General features: G+C 41.3%; 1 protein-coding gene across 1 annotated transcript in view; it reads right to left on the reverse strand.

The window, feature by feature from the left end:
- Nucleotides 1-20,900, reverse strand: part of PIK3R5 (phosphoinositide-3-kinase regulatory subunit 5) — a 72,651-nt gene that overhangs the window by 21,314 nt on the left and 30,437 nt on the right. The window contains exons 2-7 of the mRNA XM_042447242.1: nt 12,980-13,095; nt 8,084-8,184; nt 4,478-4,546; nt 3,910-4,048; nt 2,337-2,406; nt 506-680 (exon numbers count right to left, since the gene is read on the reverse strand). Coding sequence (XP_042303176.1) covers nt 506-680; nt 2,337-2,406; nt 3,910-4,048; nt 4,478-4,546; nt 8,084-8,184; nt 12,980-13,082 — 657 coding nt within the window. The 5' untranslated portion in view covers nt 13,083-13,095. The remainder of the gene's footprint in view (nt 1-505; nt 681-2,336; nt 2,407-3,909; nt 4,049-4,477; nt 4,547-8,083; nt 8,185-12,979; nt 13,096-20,900) is intronic.

Genomic DNA, 20,900 nt, shown 5'->3' on the forward strand with positions numbered 1-20,900 from the left:
ATACATAATCAAACAGACAAATAAATAGGGAGGGAGGAAATCAAGGAGTGTACGAGTTGATATGGTTGAAATTGAGGTAGTAGGACTGAAATATTGTTTTTAGAGGGGTTAATTATGTAGGTGAAGCACAGGAAGGTTAGAGTAAGTGTAGAAGGTTAGAGAGGGGGATGAGATGAGGAGAGAGTGGAAAAGGAGGGAATGGCTGAGATGAGTAAGAAAAATGGTTAAAAGGAAGGTGCTATATAAGGTGAGAAAGAAAGAGGAAGACTGGAAGACGGAAGAAAGAGAAAGGGTGAGAGAAGGAGATAAGAAAAAAGAAAAGAAGGGATGGAGAGGGAAGGGGGGTGACAGAGGTGATATGTGATGATGTTTGTTGGAAATATTGTTATGATTTCTGAATAAAAATTAGTTGGTTAAAAAAAATTCCACACAACAAAGAAGCCACAAAGCTGTGCATGTGGGACTGATGTCACATCCACAGCTTGGGCTACAAGGTTTTCTCTACCTTCAGTACTTGATGCAAGCTTCCCATGTCACATCTGGTCCCAAAGTTTGTTTGGTAGATATGTTCCAGCAGTGTCACCAGTAAGGTGGACTGGGAATTCTCAGCGGTGCTCAACTTTTCTGCAACCGATAGAAATTCCCCATCAACCTCTGAAGGGTTCAACAACAGGACTGTTCTGGGGGGGAGGAAAAAGACACCAGATAGTCATTAGCTTGGCTCCAGAACAAAGATGTTTGATCTATTTTATATCTGAAAGACTACTAAGAGGACACTAAGCAGTTTCATTACCTATGGACTACTGTCATAACAAGATGGGGAAAAAACAGTTTGCACTAAAACCCATATGATTAATTCATATCATGATGCCAGCAGGTGGTGCCATGCTTCCATTTAACTGCACTTGCTATGTACAGTGAGCACTCTGTATCCACAGATTCTGTGTCCGTGGATTCAACCATCCATGTCATGAAAATATTTACAGACAAAAATATTCCAAAAAGCAAACCTTAATTTTACCATTTTACATTGTTGTTTTTGTTAACTGCCCTTGAGATGACTTTGATTCATGGTGACCCTGTGGATGAGGCATCTCCCAAGCCTCCTATCCACTACCTCTCTGCTCAGGTCCTGCATGCTCAGGCCTGTGGACATCCCAATTGAGTCTAGCCATCTGGCATGCGGTCTTCTTCTCTTTCTGCTGCCTTCCACTTTCCCTAGCATTATTACCTTTTCAAATGAGTCTTTCCCTCTCATGGTCTGTCCAAAGTACAACAACCTCAATTTACTCATCCTGGCTTCCAGGGAGACATTTGTTTGTCTTTTTGGTCATCCACAGTATCCTCAGCACTCTTTTCCAGCACCACATCTCAAATAATTTTCTTCCTATCTGCTTTCTTTACTGTCTAGCTCTCACATCTGTACATAGTGATGGGAATACAATCACTTGGACGATCCTAACTTTAATATTCAGTGTTATGTCTTTGCACTTTAGGATCTTTTCCAGTTCTTTCCAAGATGCTCTTCCCAGTCTTCTTATGATTTCCTGACAGTGTCTCCATGCAGTGTTTGATCCAAAGTATAGGAATTCTTTGACCATTTTATATAGAGAACACTATTTTATTGTGCCATTGTATATAGTGGGATTTAAGCATCCACACATTTTGGTATACACATGGAGTCCTGGTACTGAACCCTAGTGCATACCAAGGATACCACTGCATGTATGAAACTCCATGTTTCTAAAATGCCATTTTCACAAACAGTGGCAATTTTCAGGGTTATGAGGCTGCAAGGAAGTGACATAAGCTGTTATCATCAACCATTAGCACGCCTTTCTTCCTCTCGATGATCCATCAAATGATTGTCTGGATCCTAAAAATTATGGGAGGGCTTACAGACTCTGGATTTCATTTATCTACACCTCATCACCATCGTGTTTCCAATGTCTATGTATGGTTGTGAAATCTGGGCAACAAGAAAAGCTGATAGGAAGAAGGTCACCTCCTTTGAAATGTGGTGCTGGAGATGTGGAGAGGTACTCAGTTTTTCTATATCCCTGGGAGGAATTCCACTATCTATTTAAAATAAATGCTAGGATCCAGGCCTGTTATCATTCATAAATAAATAAATAAATAAATAAAGCAAGCCCTGAGTAAAAGAAGACTAAAAGAAGTAAAAGAAGAGAAAAACATAGAGAAAGCAGAAATTCTCCAGTAGAATCACAGAATCTTAGAGCTGGAAGGGATCATGGGGGCCATCTAATCCAACCCTGCCATACAGGAATAAACAAAGAATAATTAACAAGAAGCATGTATTTGTGAAGGCCACTTACACAATCGAAGACTCACAGGTCTTTGCAGGCAGCCCCTGCTCGGCCCTGACCAACCTTTGATATGAAATCCCTGGGGGGGAAAGATAAATAGTCCACCATCACAATGTTATCAATTGAGCAGCTGAGAAGCAACAGACATAGCCTTTGCTAAACTTGCTGAACTCTACAGATTTTGGACTTTGATTCCCATGATCCCTCACTACTGGCTGTGCTAAATGGGGCTGCTGGTAGTCCAAAATTATTAGCAAGGCAACATGCTGAGGAAAGGCTGTGATAGACAACTGAGTGAGGGTACTCAGCTTGAATATCACTCGTCTGAAGATCAACTGGGCTAGAATATACCTCCAAGAAAATTTTGCTAGTAACCCAAACTATTGTCCTTCTTATGTGTTAGTGCAAGTACCGTCTTCCCCAGTCATGTTAAGTTGAATACATCCAGAGGAGACCAGATGAAGAAGGCTTTCTGCAGCTTTAGTTTCACTGACAACTGGTCAGATTTACCTAACTGAAAAGTTTGGTAAAAGTGAAATCTGACAACAGAAACAAGAGTCTACTCAAAAGCTCAGAAAAGGCTTTACTACGTTTCTCCTCTAATTGAATTTATAGACTTGTCCAAGGGAGACATGAAATTAAATGTGTTACAGTTTATGTGGAGAAATTCAGGGCTCCAAGATGCTTTAAGAAAGCCTCTACAATTAATTGGGAAAACTGCTTAATGAGGAACAACAGAAGGCTGGCAGCTAGCACAGCTTAATTAAGACATTTTTACTTGCATAAAACATAAGAACTCTTATGAGTGGTGATATTCAAAGGTAGCCAAGCCCAAGCTCATTAAGGCAAGGCTGCTGCCCTATAGCTCATCTGCAAGAGGGCACAGGTCCTAGTGTACTGTGTAGAAATTATCTAACAGTTACCCATTCAAAGTACAACGCCAACTGAATGAATCCTCTGTTGTGACTGGAGCATCCTGGTGAGTCATTTGTGCTCTCAAGTGAATATGGAGACTAGGAAAGCAAGGGAGGAGAACTGCACCCATTTTGTCAGTCAAATGACTTTACACAAGAGATGTCCCAGCCTGGCATGGAAACTATGAGCCTATTAAAAACTGTAGAGAGTTGGTGTACTAGAAAACTTGCAAGGAAGAGTGCAAGCTCTTACATTTCTGGCTGTAATCTTACTCCAACCATGCACTGCCAAGCTGGTGTTAAACAAAGCACTCTTTCCTCACACCTTATTGCTGCAATAGGGTGTAGACCCTCTGGCCCTCTAGGTATTTTGAACTTCAACTCTCATTAGATGCAACCCACATGGCCAATGGGAAAGGATTATGGGTGCAGTAGTGTAATAACTCTGTAAGGCTGAGGGCTCCTCACCTCTGTTTTAAAAGTACATTACTCCATTCAAACTGTATAAACCTTCTAGGGTTAATGTCCATGATTATAGTCTGTAAGTCATATGATCAGTGCAGCTCTAGACAATTTGTTCATTCATCAGTAGCATCCCTCCCCCAGCAGAAAGTTAAACTCAGCACACCAAAGGGCTGAAGGAACCCATAGCGGCAAACAACTCCCACCTGGAGCTTTGAGTTCATTGCTGATAAAAGTCAGTAGCTCCTGGCATATATCACAGTACGGCACAGGCCAGGTGAGGAAGTCACGGTATGTCCTTAAGGCCCTCAGAAGCAGGTCAGAGTCTGAAGGAAAATGGGGAATCTAGAGAGAACACAATAAAGACATGAAAACAACAGTTGACAGGAAGCCAAGAATTTCTGGTGTTTACCCTCCTAGTCAATCTTCCATCTACAGTATCTAGTTCTGAATCCCTTCACCCTTCACACATCTCCAACAGCTCTGTGTGCATTTGCCACTTATCCCCACATCTCCAATGAAGCACTTGGCTAAAAGAAACGGGCACTCAATGTTTCTTTCCCCAGATCACTGATTGCCACCAGGAGACACAGAATCCCTAAACATGACATCAAACTAGAGTTTATTCAGTACCTGGATATAGCAGTGTTCACATGTAGTTATTAGGACTCAAGATCTACATAATTAATTTAGCACTTAACCTTGAGCATGACAAAACAAAGCCTGTGCTTGCTGTTGAAAGCAAAGACTGTAGCACTGGAATCCCAAACTTACACACAGAACAGCTGCACCAAACAGTAGGGCCAATGGAACAAAGAGATCATAGTCACATTTCTCTTGGACCTGCAATAAGTAAACAAACAAACAAAAAAGTCATAAGGAATGGAATAGAGGTTTGGCATGCTATTCCAAAGAAAACAGCTAACAGCTGCATTTCTCTGGAAGCTTTAAAACGGGACAGTGATAGCAATACTTCCTTATACTTCTCTGTAAGTAGGGCTACTCCACAATGTTACTGGTTCTAGTGAGAATCACTTCAGCATAGTGATTTCTGAGTCCAGTCACAACAGCTAGCCTTGTTTGTTAGCAGATCCTCTGTTCTGGATACTACTAGTAGTGTCCACTGCTGCAAAGAAATCTTCCACATAGAAAACGCTGCACAGGACATTGCAGAAAAATGAGGAAAATTATCATGCAGAAGCAGCTTGCCCTAAGATGCCATGTGCAGTGACAGGGAAACTTGTAACCCACCTCATATTTTTGCACATCAGTTCCCAAGACCTCCAGCCAAAGTGGCCAATGATAAGGAAATATGTGGGTTACCATCCAAAAGAGATGAGGGCCAAAGTTCTGTCATCCTTGTTGTAGAGCAAATTTATTTATTTATTTATTTATTTAGCAAGCAATTACTTAAGGTAAGTATATTCCTTTTCAATTTTAATAATGTACAATGTGGGTTCAATTCAAGAGTCAAAGCAACAGTTAAAATAATGCCATAACATCACATATTTTTTTGAAAGTCATGAAATCAATAAAATAGTAAAGCAAACAACAGAACAGTAATATTACAGTTCTCCAAAAGTTTGGGCAAATGAAGGGCTTCCGGCTTAGCACCTAAGAGTCAATGAAGTGACCATGCAAATTTCTTGGAAGGAAATCCCCATAACTAGGGGATCATTACAGAGGCCCCACTTTATGTCTATATCTAGCTCCAATAATGGAGACATCTGGAGAAGTGCCTCTGGAAATGGTCTTAATGAAGGAGAAGCTCAAATGGAGTCAGAACAGCACTTTCACCATTCCACACCTAATCCCGATAGGCCTTTATAGGGCAACCTAAAATATTTTGAAATGTTTCCAGTAACACACACAATGGAAGTAGTTGATCCTAAGAAACCATCGTGTGACTACTGGATCCAGATTACTATACCTAATATATATAGTGGGAGCAGTTGTAACAGGGACCAGCCATAAAAATGAGGCATGTCTGAACACTGGTAGCTGAAATCAAGGTTTCTACCAAGTTTCTTCTGCTGTTATTTCATTACTTCAGCTAGTAAAAATCAGACATCGGACTGCTCTGTCAGCAAAGGAAATTATCCACTGAAGGAATGCAGCACAACAGTAGTACCGTAATTATTAACTGATGCTATTATTAGAATTGCTTCATGGTTTTTTATTTCCAGATGATAATGTGATGAAAAAGAAGGCTGCTTTAAGTGCTGTCTTGAGAAGGAAGATTAGTTCTTTGAGAAAGGGAGAGTCAGTGTGTCCATGCTCCATCACATCAAGATTAAAGTGACTTCCTGGTTTTTAAAACTCTCTGACACTGTAGTAGGTGCATAGTATTTTGTTCTTGCAGGCTCTCACTTGCTGCCTCTCCATATCTGTGCACTCTGAGCCACAATGCTATTTTTAGGACACAGAAAGGAAGCCATACTGCCTACCGGAATTTATAAAAGAAAAAGCAGGGGGGGGGGAGTTCTATCTCATAAATTCACAGGAAGATCTGTTACATTAATCCTGCTGCAACAACCTTGCTGTGACCCTTCTTTAGACAGAGACCTGGCAAGGCCTTTTCAGAGGACAAAGCTGTGATTTCTCTGCCTGACTTTTCCATTCTCCCCACCACCACCATTTCACAATAGCTGACAAACAATGTGGGAAGGGGCTGGTGCTCAATCTGCTGCACAGCTCCCCACACAAGGGTGTGAAACAATTGCTCTATAGTGGGGGACTGCTGTTCAAGGCAGGAAGGAGGAAATCTCTACTTGACTCTTACATTGCTGGCCCAGGTGCTCAGATACTCTTTGTTCTCTTAGCCAATGGTATTGACCTTCAACCTGCAGACCCAGCATAGAGCTGACAATGGATTTAATGTTCAGCTACCCTATTTTGCTCCCACAGTCTGCTCTCACGGCCAGATGCACCATCCTAACATCAGCGCTAACTCCAAATATGATTCAGCCTGCACCAAGTACAAGCATCAGTTGGTTCAATGAAGGTTCACAAGAGTGAGCTATAAGTTCTTTTGTATGGGCCCAATGGGTACAAAGTGGAAAGCAATAAAGTGCCCTTAGCGTTAGTTTCTCCTCCCCTCCGCATAGAGCAATGGGTTCCAATCAACCCCCAAAATGATGGATTCTACAGTAGATAACCAAAGTTTGTGTCTGTAGGATGCCTGTTAGCAGGACAGGAAAATATTAATTACAGTAATTGGCATTTATATATCATCTCTCAGCCCACCAGGGTCCTCTAGAGCAATGTACAACAGTATCCTTTGACTCATTTTCCCCAGAAAATGATACTGAGATAAATACTGCTGCCAGTACCAGAGGTAATATGTAGCTAGTGTTATGGATAACCTTATATTTTATGAATTTAGCTAGTTGCCTTTCAAATCCTGAAAGGCAGCATGGTATAGTCATCCAAGTGTTGGAGTAGGATGCTGGGAGACCAAAGTTCAAATCCCTGTTCAACCATGGAGACCCACTGGGTGACCTTGGGAAAGTCACACACTCTGAACCTCAATGGAAGGTAAGAGAAACCCCTCCCTGAAGAAATTGTGCCAAGCAAACCTCATGATAGGGTCATTATAAGTCAGAAATGAAGGCATGCAATACATTTTAAATCCACCCAGGTTGGTAGGCACCACTATCCTCTTGTGAAGGAGAATTCTATAATTCAATTATGTGCAATCGGAAGGAAGACTTCCTTTTATCTGTCTATCATCTCCTAACAGCAATAGCATTTACATTTCTATACCACTTATCAGTGAACCCAGCAGTCTCTACGCAATTTACAATCTGTAAGCCAATTGCCTCCAACAAGCTGGGTACTCATTTTACTGACCTATGAAAGGATGGAAAGCTGAGTCAGCCTTGGAATCCTGGGATCGAACTCACAACTGCGTGGCTGTAGTGCTGGCATTTAGCCATTGTGCCACCAGGGCTCCCCTCTCCCACCACTCAACTTCAGTGGAGGACTGGTTCTAAAAGAGAAGCTGGAATCCAGAGATTACTTCCATAAGACCCAGACAGAGGCACAAAGTAATCTACCGTTATTAATCAAGACAATGTATTTTCTTATACATGTTTACAAACAGCAGAAGACTACCGTTTTGATGTAAACCGCTTTGATCATTGGAAAAGCGGTATATAAATAAAGCCTTATTATTATTATTATTATTATTATTATTATTATTATTATTATTATTACTTTGTGCCTCTGCTGAGGTCTTGTTGAAGTCAGCTATGGATTCCAGCTTCTCTTTTAGAACCAAAAGTCCTCCACTGAAGCTAAATGGTAGAAGATGATGGATAAATAAAAAGAAGTCCTATTCTTGGTGGCATTTCTTCCCATCTCCAGTCACTTAATTACCTCTTGGGTCTTCTGGAGGATTTTCTCCAGGAGGATGAGGTAGTTCCCTGCATCCCGACTAACCAGCTCCTGAAGACTCCAACAATTCAGGCAAAGTCCAGCTGTGAACAAAAGAAGGAACAGAATCACATCCCAAAGCAGCACAAATTCAAAAGTATCCACACTCTTCATGGCAGAAATGCAGATCCTCACACCATTGACATGGCTGGCTCACTGTACAGCTTCCAGAAATAGATATGTGCAGGTACACTGTATGCTAGAAAATTAGGTCAGATATGTTATCTTTTTCATCACACAAATAAGGAGAAGTGTCATAGCTAGAGTAAAAGACTGGTAACCAGAAGATCGAGGAACGTGCACTGTACCTACTGAGTTATGAAACTCACTGGGTAATCTTCAGCCAGCCACTCTTTTCTGTCTGACAAGGTTGTTGTGAGGATTAAGTGGTGGCATGAAAGCCATATAAACCACCTTGAATTCACTGAGGTAAAGTCAAATATAAATCTAATAAACATTTTTATAAAGGGCCGTTTGTGGCAATGTATACAGTACGCCCGTGCCAAATGCAGGCTTGCATCCACAATTTGAGCTTCTGCAGATGGCAAGTCCTGGCTTTCTGAATAGGTGCACATGCATGCGGCAGTTGAAGCAGGAGCACATGCCCATTGAGAAGAAGGTCCCACTTTTTTACTATCTGGGGGGGGGGGGGGGGATCTGGAACTGATCCTCCGCAGATAGCAAGGGCACACTGTACTTATGCTGAATTTAAAACATTGTATCTGCTCTATGTATTATAATTATCTGTAAACAGCAAGAACAACCTTTGGACAAGACAAGCTTAAATGTTACTTATTCTGAGACCAGCACATATTGGAAGACTGACTTTGAAACATTCACAGTAAATGTTTAAACTCCCATGCTCACTGCCCACTTGTTTAAGCATAGTCCACAATGTATAGCTTTCTGTTCCTAAACTCCAAAATTGTGGTCTCCAAAATTAATCTAGAATGGGGTTGAGGCAAGGTTAACCCTTCAGATTCTTTCAACTACAACTCCTACAATCTTTTATTGTTGGTCACACTGGGAAGGATAACGGGGGGAGGGCACTGCAGGCTGGAACATCTGGAGGGTCAAACTTGTGTTTGTTTTGTCATAGAATAGACACCCAACATACTTAGAGAAATTATGCTGTACATCATTCAAAAATATTATATTCTTTGTCATTTACTAGATGAAAACTAGACCATTTTTCCTGCTGCCAATCTGTGTATGTTTCTATGTGCATGCAGACCAAGCTTACTAAAGGGATTTAACCCATCTGCATTAGACTACTTTCCCCTCTTTGTTTCACACAAACCACAAGGAGTCTACACTGCTGTTTTCTTCTCAGCATTAGCAAGAGAGAAGGAAGCTACAGGAGCTAGCAGTGGTCTGAACTAAATAGGGTGGAATATAAGCCTCAGTTCCTCATACATACCTGGCAAATGAGACAGGCTCATGAACCCAAACTACATGATGATGGAAGGGGGGATGGAAAGCAGAACTACAAAACCAAGGTGTTATTGCTATACACCCAAAGCCAGCAATGTCATTAGGTAGAGTGAGGTAGCTATCTCAAGCAGGGGGTTTCTGCTATCATTAGCCCTCCTCCCGACCGCCATCTTGAGGGGGAGAGGAGCAGGCCAGCAACAACAGGCCTCTGCCTGCAAAGAAGACGAGCCCTCCTCCCGACCGCCATCTTGCTTGTCTTTATTGCATGTTGTTCAATGTTTATTGTTTTTTGTAAGGTTGTTTTTATGATGTGTAATTTTTAAACAATTTTGTGAACCGCTTTGATCACCTCGGAAAAGCGGTATAAAAATAAAGCATATTATCATTATTATTATATTATTATATTGTTACCATTGCATTTTTTAAAAAAAATTTACCATCAGGGATGCGGAGAGCAGGAGGGGAGTCATTCATCTCATGCATCAAAATAATTTGACTGGCTTTGCATACTACACACCTTGTCTTTTAGATATCATTTACTGCTCTGCCTCAGGCAGCAAAGTGGTTTGGGCCAACCTTGTGTAATCGTTCCTTTATGTCACCCTTCCACCAGTAGGTTCCACTAAAGTGAGCAAGGAATTAAGGAATTTAAAACTTTATCTTCCCAACCTTTGGCCTCTTTTTTACTGATAACCAGTGAGGGTGCAATTATCATTTTATGGTTTTTATGAGGAAAATAATTTTGATGGCCATGGGTATCAGAGAAAACCAGCTTGAGATACATCTAGAACTGTAAACCTATCTATACTGACCTGAAAGTAAATGGTTTATTATATCAAACATTTAATGACATTGTCACCTCAAATGGTTTATCAAATGCAGATTCTGCAACCTGATCTATGTCACAGAAACAAAGATGTCCAGGAGGATGCCATCTTCAGGATGCAGGCAAAACAACAGCTAGTCCTCTTACATACTTTATGTACCACAAGTGTCCAATCATAATTAGAAAATTAGAGCAACTAAAAATCAAACATTTTAATTCAGACTACTGAGTCCTATTTGATATCACAGTGATTTGAACAAAAATGTCATTAGATGTAAGAACATTAGAGAAAATGGGAAAATTCTGGGCTTGACTTAGCACTCTTGACATGGTCTCTGTCTTAAAGATGGTATCTAACATCATCCACCCAAAAGACAGCATTCTCCATCCTCTGAATGCTAGAACTGCCATCTTGGGCACAGCGTACTGTTTTTTCCAGAGCAGCTGAAGACACAAAAAGCTAAAATATTTTGCTACAATATTAAAATTCTACTGTTTTGTGCATTATTCTGGTAGACAGACATTGGCCTACATCCTAATCTTTAAACCTTGTCTAGAGTAGACCCACTGCATCCATTAGACTTATCTACATGTTAACTCACCATTCAACAATTGATTTGAATAGGCCTAATCTAGTTGGAAGTAACCAACAGGATTCCAGCCACTGTGTGCCAATAAGTGCATCTACACTGTAGAAAGAAGGCAGTTTGACACTACTCTGAGTGCCAGTGTGGTGTGGTGATCTGAGTGTTGGACTGTGACTCTGGAGATCAGAGTTCAGTTGCCTGTTTGGCCATAAAAACCTACTGGGTGACCTTGGGTGAGTCACACACTCTCAGCCCCAGAAAATTCAGTGAGGGTTCCCATAGTCGGAAACGATTTGAAGGCACAGAGTAGCACAACAAGTCTTTGATCCATCTTCCTCACTTCCCTAACATTAATCCCAGCCTTGTCTTCCTGATTTCCTAGCATCAATGGTAGAATTCTGCTTTGCTTCTGAATCTTTGCATTTAGATTGATATGTAGGGCTGGTTCTACATAGAGGGATTAGAACTTTAAAAAGGTACATCAATGCAGAATATCCAAGCTACAAAAGACATGGATTAAGACCAGGGTGACTCTCTTTCAAATCCCACTCCCTCAGGTATGAAGTTCTCTAAGTTACTTTTTGGACCAGTCACTATCTCTCAACATGTTCTGCCATTGCACAAATATGGCAATAATAAAAGGGAGGGAGTAAAGGAGGATCATATATATATATATATATATATATATATATATATATATATATATATGGAAAATGAGAGGAGGAGGAGGAGGCGGCAATTCATCAGGGCCCAGCAGGATAAGCAGGCCACAACAATGATAATGGTACAAAACTCTATGTGCCAGTTGCATTTCCCCCCCCCCCCCCCAGGTACTTCCCCCTTGCCACCTCCAGTTTACCACAATAATACAAGATAAGCCTTGGAGGAAGCTGTCAGCAAAATGCAGGCTTCTTGAAATGCTGTCCTCACCCTGAAGCAGCACATCTATAGCTGGGTCTGGGTGGTGTGAGGTGGCAGTATCTGCATTGCTTAGTGAAATACTTTTTTCAGATCATTCACTGGATTTGCTTCTGAGGAGTGTTCCTTTAGCAAGTCACAGAGTTGGGAGGTCCATCATGGGCTATCTAACCCAACCCCCTGCTCAATTCAAGATCTCCAGCTAAAACATCTCCAGCAAGGACATAGCTACCCAGCCTCTTTCTTAACTTGCCTAGAGAAGGAGACCTTACCACTCTCTGGGCCATTGGTTCTATTGTCTCACTGGTCTTAGTGTCAAAATGTTCCTTCTGATGTTCAAGCAAAATCTATTGTCCTGTAACTCCAGACCTTTAGAGCTGGTCCTACCCTCGGAGGCAGCAGAGAACAGGCCTGCCCTTTAACTGCCCTTGAGTGCAGTCTCGAGAATGCAATCATGACACCCCTCAGTTTTCTTTTCAACAAATTCCTTCACCAAGAGCTTCACCAAGCTCTTTCATGCCCGGCTCCTTTAGCTTCTCCTCATGTCTTTTGTTCTCCATACCTGTTATCATCCTCACTGGCATTCTCTGAACCTCCTCCAACTTGTCTATACCATTCTTAAAATAAAGTGCCTAGAACTGAATACAGTATTCCAGATGGGGCCTAACCAGCACAGAATACAGTTGCTCCTCAGTATCAGCCATCTTGTCACCCATTGATTGAAGCATCTGTGGATGGCCCCACCCTGTTCTCCTCAATGGCGGCATGTGCATGCAGCTGCAAAATGCAGTTGTGTGCACATCATGCTGCAACTTAGTATAATTGGACTTGAGGTCCTGCAGTATTTGTCATCCGCATGAGGGTCCAGAACAGAACCCCCTGGATATGAAGAGCCAACAGTATAATGGGACTATTACTTCCCTTGACCTGGTATTCGTTGGTGGTCTCCCATCCAAGTACTAAACAGGGCTAACCCTGTTTAGCATTTATCATCAGAAGGGCTTTGGTGCTTTTAGGCCATTTAGGCCAAAGACAGACTAGCCCCCCATTATCTTCACAGAGTTGCTTACTTACCTGTCCAAGTGCTAGCAGAGATGATACCACTTTTGGTGAGGCCATGGAGGCACCTCTCCAGTGCATGGTGGATCCTGTCTTCTGTGCAGGTTGTGTGCTGCATCTTAATTCATCTCCTAGAACAAAACAAACAAACAAATAACTAATAAAATTAAAGTGAGCCAGGCACACTCCCAATTGGGAACCATAAATCAAAGCCAATTTAAAAAGCACATAATTCTTGGTGACTTGACTGCTTTTTACTAAAACACTTCTCTTCAGTTGGATTTCTCACATTCCCCAGTAGGAATAGTTGGTAACAAAAAACTGAATGAGGATCCACCTGGCTCAGATTTATACATATGCAATAAATGCTACCAATAATGGGGGTAAGGTTTAACAGCAAATCTACAATGTGGCACACCCTATCACTTCTTCAGCCTATCCAGCACCATCCGGTATAATATATTTTCAATTCCATGTTTGCATGGGGCTGCATTTGAATGGGTAGGTTGCTGTTTCTATAATGTACCATCTTCCACTCAAGCAAAAGTCAGTGAGGTATGCCCTGGTGTAGGTAACATGGCATCCTTCAGTCTTTTATCACTTGCCATCCTGTCTGAGACCTATGCGAGTTGTGGCTCTATCCCCTGTGCCTTGGCACGGTCTTCTGTCCCAAACCATACACCCCAAAGTGTGACATATTTGGCAAAATCCAGCTCCAGAGGACAAGCAACAACATGTACAGGTACCAATACATCCAGGTAGCTAAAAAAAAAACAAAACCTACACTCACAACTAGGACAGCTCTCTAGGGACAATGTTGCCATCCTGCAACAGCAATGGCACACAGAAAAGTTTATATTTACTCAAAATAGCTGGAATGAAATAAATATAAAGGGAGGTGCGTATCCTCAAATCAATATTTTAATCACATTTTAGGGCAGATGTCACAAGGAAAGTGGTGACTGAAGAAGGGGCATGATTCATCCCTGAATGTGGTCCATAAATAGCCTACCCTCATGTCAGCTCCTTATGGGACATCACAGTGTGTGATCAGCAGAATGAGATTTTCCTTCCCCTACTGTCCTGACCAGGCAGGAAGTCTGACCAGCGCTCAGAGAGCAAATTCTGTCTCACTTGATTGTGTAACCAAGCACTGACTGTAGAGTCAGAATGTGAAGGAAAGCCATTCCCGTAACTTACAAAGCCACAGGGTACAGATTCTACTCATGTCACAATCTCCTCACATGATATTGGGTCTAATGCAAACTGAACACAGGCTGTTTAATAAGCCTGTGAGCTCTACATTTGCAGCTTCAGAGGCTGATCAAGGCTGCCAATTCTGAACAGAAGCATTGGACCCAACGCAGGTATCCTGATGACACAGGACACTTGAGACATGGTTTTCGCAGAAGACAGAAGAGTGGTCATTTTGCATCACATTATTCCCATTCAAAAAACCACCAACCAACAGCATTTGATGCATTCTCTTCCCCACTACTGCAGATGGAAACAGAAGAATGTGAGAAATAATTTGTTGTTGTGTGTCTTCAAGTCATTTCCGACTTATGGTGATCCTAAGACGACCCTATCACAAGTTTTTCTTGGCAAGGTTTGTTGAGGAGGGGTGTCTTTGCCTTCCTCTGAGGCTGAAAAAGTATGACTGTCCAAGGTCATATAGTGGGTTTCCATAGCTGAGTGAGGAGTGACAAATAATAACAGAGAATTAAGAACCACTTCTCATGTGAGTTGACAACTTATGACTGTCCAGATATTGTTGGACTGCAACTGCTATCAGCCTTAGCCAGCACAGCTAACAGTGGGGAATTCTGAGAGCAGCAGTCCAACAACATCTGAACAGTCTAAGTGGTGAACACTTGGCCATGGCACTCAGATCTCTCCAGAGATCATCTACAACAACAATTCTTTATTATGGTTTATAGACCCAAGAAGTTTGAATTAACAACATGTAAAATAAATTTAAAGTACAAGGAGCAATTGGGTCAAATCATACTGTATAGGCATAACTCAATTCAGAGGTTTTTCTTTAATACAGAAGTTAACTGTTCTCTAATTCTGACCACCTCAGATGAAAACTTGGCAACAGCCAAGGTCACACTGGAATTCTTATCTTCAGTTAAGAATTTGACATAAAATTGGGCTAACTGTCCAGGCAGATTTGCCAATAATGGATTAATCATATGCTGTCGAACCTGTTTGTAGAGTGCTTCATGGATTCTGCATCCTGGTTATTGCAGGGACATAATCTTGCAGTGTAATCAACACCAGCAAATCTACCTTGGAGCATTTCAGAGGGCAAAGCATTAAATCTGGCCTTTGTAAAAAAAAAATGTCTATGAAATTTATGGTGGCCAAGACACTTTGGAACTGCACCACATGACTCTGGGAGCTAATAACGGTGACATAAGAAGCAGCACCTTGGGTCCTCTGGTGGAAGAAAGGTGGGATATTAAATAAACAAACAATCCTTTCCTCTGTGGTCTCCACATTTCAGGAACTAGTGGATCAGCATGGGAAACCACCCTGCTAATATTTACCAATGCAACATTTAAGTAGCATGGTGTTTCACATGTTGCCTGTGTGTCTGTGTATGCACATGTGCCTTCAAAATGCCTGTTGACTTATGAATTTCATAGAGTTTTCTTAAGCAAGAAATACTCAGAGGTGGTTTTGCCAGTTTGTTCCTCTGAAATATAGCCTGCAGCACCTGGTATTTTTGGCAGTGTCCCATCCCAGTACTAGTCAAAGCTGTCTCTGCTTAGCTTCTAAGCTCAGACAGGATCTGGTGTCTTTAGGGCATAGGCTACAAGGTCTATGACACAATGATTTACAACATGCTTCTGTGGCACAGCTGGTGACACCAAAGAGGCCTTTTCAAGGTGGACAATGAAATGCTGGATTCCAGAGATTTCCTGATACAGTAGCTTCTAAAGTTTTCCATAAACTCTGTTGCCAAGTTTCAGCCAATGCAGAACTGGGCAGTATATTTTCTCCTCACTAGTTTCTCCTAGCAGTATTGAGAGTTGGACTACATTTTCAGTCAGGATGACGAGCCAGAGTTCATTTTGTTGCCGAAAGGCAACTGTCACTATGCTGTCCTTTCCACTAACATACACCCAGTTGCACACAGATACAGAAGGAGGGGACCTGTTGCCCTACAAGTGCTGATGAAATACTGCATCATTCCTCTCTGTTGGTCAGACTGGCATGGGCTGATAGGAGCTGGAATTCCAGCACTAGAAGCCCATGGGATCTCAGCCCTGCTTCACATCCATGGTATTTTGGGGCAGTCACAGGAAAATTGAAGCAAATGGATACAGCCCCTATTTAAAAGAAGTGAAAGTGGAGTCACAACTCTCGTTGGTATTACAGCAAGAGTAATGTTCTGTTTGGCAAGGCTACTGGAACAAACAAGAATTAATCAGTTGTTCTTATTCTTTTATAGCAGGTTTTTCAAACAGAAGTGAGATTTGTATAAGGGAAAAGAAGTATTCAGTGTATCAAGGAGAGGACTACAGGTATTTTTTCTGCCTAAAACTAAATATTTACCCTTGAAGCTGCCTTGAGGGTATGTTCACACATATGTTCACATGATTCACCGGCTGCAAACCTCAGGCAATAACTCATGCTTATGAAACAACCAAAGAGCTCAATGGATGCTTTCATGCCAGGCAGTTTATCAAATGAGGTGATGCCAAGACATGAACCTATCTGTGCAAGACGTTAAGAAGTAGGAGGAGAAACATCTGTACAGAAACAAGGGGTAAAGCTTTAAAACAACCACAGAACAGGATTGTAGTGATAAGAGACCTATTTGCAGCTCTCCTAGACATGATGTTCATAAAAGAATATGAAGGCCAGGAAGATACAATGAAGTGGATTATAACCCACAGAAAGCAGTCTGTCAAAAGGATCCATGAAACACCCAATTTGACAAACATTCCTTCTATATCACTCAGAAAAACATGTACTCCCGCAGCAACACACAACTGTGAAACTATTTACTTACTGAGCCAGGCTTTTTTTTTTTAAAGCTCATGTGGGCAGGAAGTTAAAAAAAATCAGATCATATCCATACTGAAAAACTGTGATGGTAACACGATGAAAGCTTAGATATACAACCTGAAATGTGAAATGTGCTGCCCTGGCCACAACTAGTGGGGCAAGGAGTGCTTTTGTGGGCTTCCAGGACAGACAATGTGTCAGCCATAGAAATAGGGAGATTTGCTGTTTTGAACAATCCAGCTAAAGCCTTCTGATATGAAACCTCACCAAATGTCACATTAAAAGCTCAAGCTTTTAAATAGCCCCTTGCTTTTGTAAGAATTCCATCCAGGCAAGGGAGCTTTCATTTTTTTCTCTTCTGCTTACATTTACATCTATTCAGTTTAAACCAGATATGCCACAGAGAGCCAATGTGGTGCAGTGGTTTGAGCACTGTACAACCAAGATTCAAATCCTCACAGAGCTATGGAAACCCGCCCCTCTAGTTAGCCCTGATGATGGAGTTGCACTGTTAGAAGCTTGGAGCTGTACTTCTTTGTGTATAAATGCCAAATCTTTTGAAGTATGTATGCTTAATAAGATCAGTTGTTTCCTATATTTTTTCTAAGTTCATTTTCATTAAATGAAGCAAAAGAGGAAATACAATAGGAAGAAGGACACTGCTTGAAGAAATGTCATCACCACATAAATGCCTCTTGCTCTGTTGCAGCCGCAGAGAGAGTAAATACAGCTCTGCGGTTTAACATTGGAAGTGGCAACATTTATTCAGTACAAGAATAAGGAATCTCCAGCCCATAAACCAGATGTGGCCTTCAAGAGTTCTTCTGCTGTTATCACCAATATGATATGGAGATACCATAACCCTCATCCAGCTGGACAGAACATTGTTATCCCCCAGTGACACATTTTGTTGCAGGATATCAATCCATACAGATCTAGACCTGGAAGATTAACATTTTATGACATTGTCACCTGAAGATTTATAAACAACGGCTTTAGGTTTCGGCCATTTCCCACATACCTTTTGTTTTGCTACAGACAAAAAAAATAAATGGTTGGGACAAGAATTGTTCCAACAAATCTACTGCATTTATGGAGATGACATTTTTATTTATTTATTTGCAAACAAGGAGTGATAGCTACTCAGAACAAACACGCCACCTCACTTTAATGTGTTTTTTCTAGCTCTGGGAATGTTTCCACACTGCACAGTTGCAGGCAGTTTGACCCAATTTTAACTGTCAATTTGCCATCATACATGATCCTAGGATTTGTAGTTTGGTATAGCAATTGGACTTCTCTAGTGAATTCCCCTAAATGACATACAGCAGAGGAACTCACTGGTAGAGAATTCTGATTCCTCGTGAAATAATGAATTGCAGGATTCCATAAACTTGAAAAGGTGTCAGACTGCTGTAACTGGGCAATCTGAACAGATCTTGGTCTTATTTGGATACTATGAAATACCTTGGATTCTGCACTTGGACACATTCCTGTGAACACAGGACATTTTTATACTATTTAAAAACAATTAAGTTCTCTTTGAAATGTCAGGGGGGAAAACATCACTCAGTGTAAACTTCTTCTTTTTATTAATAATCTGCCTGAATTAAAATTCAACATTGAAATGCTATTGTCTGATATTAAAACAAAATAGTTGAGGCATCTGGTCCAGTTTCTGGAGTTGCAGGCTTGTTTCTCCTTCCTACTTTCATTTTTCAGCACCCACTACTCTACTGTATAGTTCTGGAGAACTTAGATGTTTGCCTGGAATTTTAGTATGTTCCAATAAAAGTGCTACCTATCTTTGGATCATGATAAGCGATCATTTTGCTTTATTATTCCTGGACTGCTTTATAGGTACTGGACTATAAAGCTATTGCCTGCAAACAAGAAACTTTAAATTAAAAGAGCACGGGAGCCCTGAAAAGTCTCAGTATCCTTGTCTATCTACACTATATAGGTCAATGCTGATATTGCTTTTTATTACAAAAATATTTTTTAAAAAAATTACCATAAATTAAGTTTGGAGGACAAACATGAGAAGTCAACACAGAATAATAACAAGCTACATCCCCATTTGGATAACCTATAAAAAGAAGTAATTAAAAGAAAAAGAGAAGTACTGTAAAAGAAAAAAATGGCAAACATGAAAGCAGCACATGAGGCATTTGGCTATAGCATACAATCTCTCTTCCTCTCCTCACCTTGAATCTATCAAGAGTCTTGCTAAATTCTGACTAATTCAGTCACGTGAGCTGAGAGTGTTTTAGCTACAAAACAAACCAATTAAACTGAATATCTTTATTCACAAACAAGGCTTGGTTTATTGCCTAGAGAGGCAGGGTTTTCAGTGCAATCACTGTCCCATTCTTGAATACAAAGAAATGTGTTCATTTTGGGCAGCAGTTCCATTCACATCAATGGTTTATTATAAAGATTTAATCTGGCTCTGGAAACACATGATGATAGGAATATTTGCATGGGTAACCTCTCACAAATGTGGGCAGGCATATTTACACAACTGCTGGGAAGCTGCCCCTGAATGTATCCATACCATTTGTCTTCACACTGGCAACAGAGATACTATCACCCCTCCATTGATGAAGTTTTACAAATTCATGGACCTAAGCTGTGATGATAAACACGCTGCTGATTCCGCATGTCAATCAGTCCCAGAATCTAACTTGAAAGGGACTTTTGAAAGCTAGAATGAGCAGCCACAGATATTGCAGCAGCTCTGCCAAAGAGCTGCAGATATACTCCCATCAACACTTTTATTCATGTGCCAGCACATGGGATTGTACCAATGGCAGCTGGTGCTTACTGGAGCTGGTGAGTTCGTAACAGCTACCAAAGACAGTTGACATTGCTATCCAACCTCAGCAGAAGTCAGCCATAGGGAAAGTATTCTAACCACCATCACCAGAGAGAAAGGTTTTTGAAGCAACATACTTTGTTCTGTGCTGACAGCTACAGTCATGAAACACCCCTTCAGAGACCATCCCAGTCCTCCAGCTCCAAGGAGGCACAACAATCCTTCAACATGAAATAAAGCCCAGAGCTTTCAACTCTGGAAAAAGGGAAAGGAATTACTGCACAGTAAAAGCCATTGGGTCCAGAGGCAGGGGGAGGAGCAATTTAAATAGCCATGCTTGGCAGTGAGAAGAAAGAAAACATCCCTGGAGCCCTGCTATACTGCAATGCCCCCCCCCCCAGTATAAACAGAGCATCAGAGAGCCTCCTGAACACGTGTGAGCAATGTGGCACACAGTACTGCTGGTTTGTTGTTGTCACTGGACTTCCTTTGCCCTTTTAAATCTTTCTTCCTTACATGGGAGTCTGACTCCCATTAAAGCTTTTCTTTTCCCTTCTAACTGCACTTCTGGCAGTCCATGACACACTCCTCTACTCCTTAATGGCTCCTCCAAAGTTGTATAGCCACTCATCAGGTAGGTCCCCACCTTTTTGCCAACCTGTCTCTGATTGGCTGTTGTGAGATACTGCCAAAATGGAATGCTCACATTTGTGTTTTAAAGGGAAAGTTACAGTCTTGCAAGAGCCAACCCCTGTCATGCAGGAAGACACAATCTAAGCACTCCTGACAGATAGCCATAAAGCCTCTTTAAAAACCTCCAAAGGAGGAGACTCCACCACTCCAAGGAAGCATATTCCACTGTCAAACAGCTCTTACTGTCAGGAAGTTCTTCCTAATGTTCAGGTGGAATCTCTTTTCCAGTAATGTGAATCCATTTCTCTGTATCCTAGTCTCTGGTGCAGCAGAAAACAAGCTTACACCATCCACACTATGACATCCTGTCAAATATTTAAACATGTCACTATCATGTCACTTCTTAACTGCTGTAATCCCACCTCAATCTGTAGGGAGAGGTAGGAAATATAAATAAAAACC

This window comes from Sceloporus undulatus, chromosome 2, assembly GCF_019175285.1.
Source record: "Sceloporus undulatus isolate JIND9_A2432 ecotype Alabama chromosome 2, SceUnd_v1.1, whole genome shotgun sequence".
Taxonomy (NCBI): Eukaryota; Metazoa; Chordata; class Lepidosauria; order Squamata; family Phrynosomatidae; genus Sceloporus; species Sceloporus undulatus.